Source organism: Octodon degus, unplaced genomic scaffold (genome assembly GCF_000260255.1).
Source record: "Octodon degus isolate 3935 unplaced genomic scaffold, OctDeg1.0 scaffold00016, whole genome shotgun sequence".
In the NCBI taxonomy this organism is placed as follows: domain Eukaryota; kingdom Metazoa; phylum Chordata; class Mammalia; order Rodentia; family Octodontidae; genus Octodon; species Octodon degus.
Genome location: NW_004524592.1, coordinates 11,277,334 through 11,283,495, shown reverse-complemented (window position 1 = coordinate 11,283,495; position 6,162 = coordinate 11,277,334). Strand labels below are relative to the sequence as shown.

At 42.0% G+C, this 6,162-nt stretch overlaps 1 protein-coding gene across 2 annotated transcripts in view; it reads right to left on the bottom strand.

Annotated features, from left to right (window-relative positions):
• Nucleotides 1-6,162, bottom strand: part of Ino80d (INO80 complex subunit D) — a 72,677-nt gene that overhangs the window by 38,441 nt on the left and 28,074 nt on the right. For both annotated transcript variants that reach the window (XM_023710143.1, XM_023710144.1), the window contains exon 4: nucleotides 4,722-4,830. In XM_023710143.1, coding sequence (XP_023565911.1) covers nucleotides 4,722-4,830 — 109 coding nt within the window. The remainder of the gene's footprint in view (nucleotides 1-4,721; nucleotides 4,831-6,162) is intronic.

The following is a 6,162-nucleotide window of genomic DNA, read 5'->3' as shown; positions in this document are numbered from 1 at the left end:
CAAGGCTAGAGTTTGGGGATGATTAAACTCTTCCTGACTGCTGGTGGGAGTATAGGCTGGCACAACTACTACGGAAATCAATATGAAGAACCCTCAAAAAACTAAAGCTACAGATTTCATTTGACCTAGTTATTTTCTTTCTAGGTATCTTACTGAAGTGTTAAGGACAACATACTACAGTGATACATGCATACCTATTGTGTTTAGCAGCACAAGTCATAACAGCTAAATTTTGGAAGCAGCCTGTATATACATCAACAGGTGAATGAAGAAAATGTGCTATTTATGCACAAAGGAGTACTACTCTGCAGTAACAAAGAATAGGCATGAGACATCTGCAAGAAAATGGGAGCACCTTGAGGCTAACATTAGGTCAAGTAAATCAGACACCCAAGCATAAGCATCACATGGCTTCTCTTATATGAGCAACTCAGTACGTAAATAAAGGGCAAAATAAAAGACAGAAGGGAAAAAGAGAAAAGCTATATTCTCAATGTCAATGAATAGGGCAGCAGAGCAGTTAAAAGGTCATTTGGTCATTAAGAAGGAACTTCATAATTCTTGGGGAACTGGATATAAACCATCAAAGGACCCACTCCTTAAATACTCATTCGCACTGAAACAAAGGCCACAGATGTAGGTAGTTAAGTCAGAGCCCTGGGCTCAGTCCCCAGAACCGAACCGAACCTTAACTTGATCTCATACCACATCCAAAATATAAAGAAATTAAACTGCAGAAAAACTATCAAATCAATAACAAAGCTTCTAGAAGACAGTATGAGAGAACTGCTTTCTGAGCAAAGGAGAAGTCATGACTTCTCACTTACACACCAGCCATAATACAAAGTAAAATTACACTTGCTGCAAGTGTAAAACCAGCCAGGGGTACAAAATGAGTTCAAGGCCAGCCTGAACTGCATACATAGCAAAGCCTTGTCTCAAAAAGATTAAAAGGGGGCTGGGGAGATGGCTCAGTGGAATAAGTGCTTCCCTAGCAAGCGCAAGGGGTCTGAGTTCAATCCCCGGTTACACCAAAAAAAAAAAAAAAAAAGATTAAAAGGAAGGAAGGAAGGGCGGGCGGGCTGGGCTTTGGGATGGGGAGACAGCTCAGTGGCATAAGCACCTTCCATCAAAAGAGTAAGGTCCTGAATTTGATACTCAGTATCAAGAGAGGGAGGGAAAAAAAAAAAAAAAAAAGGCTGAGCTTGATGGCATAGACCTATAACTCCAATTACTCAGGAGGCTGAGATAATGCTACTGCTTGCAAGTTTAAAGACCACCTTGGAATCTTGGCAAGACCCTGTCTGAAAATAAAAAAACAAGGGCTCAGGATGTAGCTCAGTGCAGAAAGCGCCTGCTCAATCTCCAGTACCAGGGGCAGAGGATAAAAAATGAAAAGGGCTAAGCATGGTCACCGACACCTGTAATCCCAACACTAAAAGGAGTGAGGCAGCTGATTGTGAACTTGAGGTAAGGGTAGCTGAGGCTGTGTCGTCGGCCAGCAAGAGCTGCAGTGAGATGTCTCAAAAACAAGCAAATGAACAGCAATTAATAGCAAAAGAGCATGAAAAGCCAAGCAATTCCTGACAGCAATTATTCTTAGAAACACATTTACAGTAACAAATTATTTCTGATACTGAGAGATCCAAATTAAAGCCTGAAAGCTCTATTGTGGCAAAATGCATCTACAATTAAACAAGAAACTTTGAGAAAACAAAGCCAGACCTTCTTCCAAAAATGTAAATACAATCCCAGTTTAGCAAGAAAATTCCTGAGAAAGGTTCTTTAGTCAGAAACACGGGTGAGACCAATGCCAGCTTTCCTTCTGAAAACTCAATAAATTCACTGAGGAATTTTAAACAGCAAAACTTTGGGGAGATACAATGGACAGTCCAGTGAGGGCCACTGTCCGTGGCTCAGTTATCCACGCTGTTACACTCACAGCAAGCTATAATGATGGAAAGGTGGTCACAATAAGAAACTGGAATCCAGATGTTCTGGTGGTAGTTTAAAATTCAGGACAAGGACCAAGAATATAGCTCAGTGACACAGTGCCTGCATAGCAGGCACGAGGTCCTGAGTTTGATTTCTGGTATCAAAAGAAAAAAAAAAAAAAAAGCAAACTCCAGGACAAGATTTCCAGCAAAGATCACAGAGGCAGATACAGACATGGGGCTGCAGACACAGAATGAGCAGTGATCTACCTCAATCCCACCAGGAGAGAGTGCCCCAAGAACAGAGTCTAAGAGCCAACAAGAACAGAAAAATGAAGGGAGCAAGATGAAAACCACAGCTGAGCAAGAAAATAGTAAGTACTTGTATAAGAAGAAAAGCTAAGAGAAAGATAAGCCTGCACTGCAGTGTCACGGACATCAGATAGAAGCGAGTTCCCCAAAGTAACAAAGCAAGTACATAAATAAAGAGATGACAAAGCCTGAGAATGACGACCATACTTTAACACCGGGGCATGCACAGAGGGCAGAAATGGAAAACACACTCCTGACTCACAGCAAATACTCCACTTACTGATGATGTCAGGTTACCTTAAGGATTAAATCAGAGATGACTTGTTATTCATCAATTCCCCATGCTGTGCATTTATTTATGCTAACTCATAGCAATTTCTAAAATTAACCCAAAGTCAAGTCAGGCAGACACATAGCATGCTGACACTGTCTGTAGCTAAGGAAGCTCAGGTCCAACCTACTGTACTGTATCTGTAAGAAAGACTGTACTCCATCACAGAAAGTCCTGAGTGACAAAGAAAATGAACTGCAGGTTGAAGAGAAAGTGTAGCGTTCTCCAATACTATCTGCTAGAGGAGACACGTAAGGCAGGGGCAAGAATTTGAGAGAAACCTCAACAGAACAAAGGAACACATCACTCTAGTATTTTTTTTTTTTTTTTTTTTTGTGGTACCAGGTACCTTGCAGTTGCCAAGCAAGCACTTATTCTACTGAGCTATCTATTCCACTGGCCCCCTAGAATTTTTTTATTTATTTATTTTTTTTTGTGTGTGTGTGGAATCAGGTATTGAACACAGGCCCTTGTGCTTGCCAGGGAAGCGCTTATTCTACTGAGTCATCTCCCTGTCACCCCCACCAAGAACATTTTAAAGGCACATCCTTTGATAAAATCCAACTGTCCTTGCACTAATTCCATGCCGAAATCACTCAGTCAGTCAGTCAGTCAGTCAGTCAGTCAGTCAGTCAGTCAGTCGGTCAGTCGGTCAGTCTGTCTCTCTCTCTCTCTTTGGAGAGAGGGTCTCATTATATAGTGCAGGTAGGTCTTGAACTTGATTATGCAGTCCACACTGACTCCCAAACTCATGGCAATCTTTCTGTCTCAGCCTCCAGGGTGCTGGGATTCTAGGAGGGCACCACATCTGGCTCAAGTAAATTTTGAAGCTTTGCTTCTGGTGGAGTCTCAGTTTTACAGGTTAGCTACACCTAATCATTTCTGGGTGTACTAACAAGCCATTCCTTTAGTCATATAAATTCAGTCACCATAATCTAAATTGTGTATCCATATAATGATGCTGGGAACTTCCTACGATTCAGTCTGAAGCAGAAAGCTCTATCTACTTAAACCACAACAGTATTGCTAAATAATCACCAGAAGCTGTGAGTCACCTCCTGGCCCCACAGACAAGGTTTTCTCCTATTACCCTCATACTGCACCAAGTAAATGTCTACACTGCTAAAGCAGCCCCCTGAAAGAAAGCAGTATTTTTCCTACTACTGAAGAGGACATGCAGTAATCTCTATGGACCTAAGGCAACACACTTTCCTCCTAAGGTTTGTTTGGAAAAAGACTGAACAAAGGTGGTGAGATAGCTCAGAGGACTAAGCACCTGCTCTGGCAAGTGCAGAGACCAGGGTTTGATCCCTGGTCCCGCATGCTGCGCCAGCCCTGCCCTTGGGGTACACTGAGCCAGGGAGCAAGTCCAGGCATGGTGGCAAAGGTCTGTAATTCCAGTGCTGGGGAAGCTGAAAACAGGAGGATCACTACAAGTCCGAGCTGCATAGTGAGACCCTGTACCAAATACATAAAATGGGAGAAAAAAAAAAAAAAAAAAAAGACTGAAAAGTGCTCTGTGTATACTGAAACAGCTTGACTAAGATAAGCACTAAGAACTCCTAGGAAGCATCACCTTAGAAAGCGTTTCAGCACAGTAGAAAAGGTAAAGAACAGATCCATCTTGCACAACACATGGGTGAGGTGAAAAGTGCTAGCATTCTCAGCTCCCAAGGCTTCAGGACAGAGGGCACCAGGAAAAGCAAGGGGCTGAGGAGATGGCTCAGTAGAACAAGCACTTGCCTGGCAAGTGCAAGGGCCTGAGTTCAATTCCCAGTACCGCAAAAAGAAGGAAAAGCAAGGGATGCCAACTGGCCCTGTGTGATAGCCAGCAAGGCCCATTTTCCTCTTTAGTACCACAAGGAAAGAGCATCAGATAAGCTCTACACTCTCTTTCAGTTCTAATCATCTCACCACTAGTTCCTCCAGTGATCAATGGGAAAGTGACAGAAGCAAATTTACCAAGAAAACTCAAGTGTACTCTGTTCAAACAATATGGCATATTTTTTCACAAACAGAATCCATTTTACCTCATTACAACAAAACCAGATCCAGCCAAATAAAAATATTAGAATAGACAAGACAAAGAAATATACCTGCTATTGCCTTGCTTTCAGAATAAAAACCAAAAAGGGAAGGCTTACGTGTGTCTTGCATATGTGAGCGTCTCTCGGAGGGACCATGCAGCCTGGTACGGGGAGGCCTGCTCAGCATCTTCCAGCTCCTCTCCACTCTCTTCAGACCAATCCAACCCTGGACAGATGGAAAGTGTCAAGTTAGAAAAATCTGCTTTTCCTTATAATTGAAATAAAAAAGCTAAGCCAATACCTATAGCAACTACCAGCATAACATAAATGAACACCTGCTGACAAGTCCAATTTCTATTCTTACAAAGATATTTGAGAGCCGGGGAGATGGCTCAGTGGAATAAGCGCTTCCCTGGCAAGCGCAAGGACCAGAATTCAATCCCTGGTTCTGCCAAAAAAAAAAAAATTTGAAACTCAGGTTTCAAAATATGAGCTGGGCGTGCTGGTACATACCTGTAAACCCCAGCACTTGGGAGCCTGAAGCAGGAAGACTGACAAGAGTTCAAGGCCAGCCTGGGCTACAAAGTGAACTCTAGACCCATCTGAACTACAAAGTAAAAACCTATCTCAAAAGATAAGACAGAGACAGACAATAAAAAGAAAAGATGGTATTATACCAAAAAGGCTCTACTATAATTCAAATGATAAACTTTTACCAGACACTTCACTAAAGGAATAAAAACTACAAAACAAAAAGAGGATTCAGGACAATAAAAGGTAAAAAATTTTCTAAGTATCAAAATAAAAAAATACACATGTAAAATTTTAAAAGGGGGGGGCAGCAGGATAGCTCAGCGGACTAAGTGCCTGCTTAGGCAAGTGCAGGGACTGGGGTTCCATCCCGCGCACCACATGCTGACCCTGTCTCCAGGAACACTGAACCCGCCACTGAGTCCAGGCATGGTGGTGCACACCTGTAATCTCAGTGCTGCGGAGGATGAAAACAGGAAGATGACTAAGAGTCCAATCTGCATAGTGAGACCCTGTACAAAATATATAAAAGTAAAAAATAAAATAAATAATTTTTAAAAATCACACAATAAAATGATGTCAGAAAAACACTCCAGAAGGTATGAAAAGGCTGGGCATGGTGGCACGCTCTAGTCCCAACACTCTGAGAGGCTGTTAGGGGAACAGCAGTAGCAGGTTCATCAGCAACTTAGTAGTAAGAACTTGTGTCAAAATTTAAAAGGGGGAAAGAGTGTAACTCAGTGTAAAGGCCCTGAGTTTAACCTCTACATTTGAAGACATAAAGAGAAAAAAATTAGCAGGTCTAAGAAAATAACAATGTACAATGTACTGATTATTGAAACTGTCCTATTTAAAAAAAAATAGCCCTTTTGGCTCTCTGAGCAGCACCATGGCGGTAGGCAAGAACAAGTGCCTTACGAAAGGTGGCAAAAAAGGAGCCAAGAAGAAAGTGGTTGATCCATTTTCTAAAAAAGACTGGTATGATGTGAAGGCTCCGGCTATGTTCAACATAAGAAATATTGGAAAA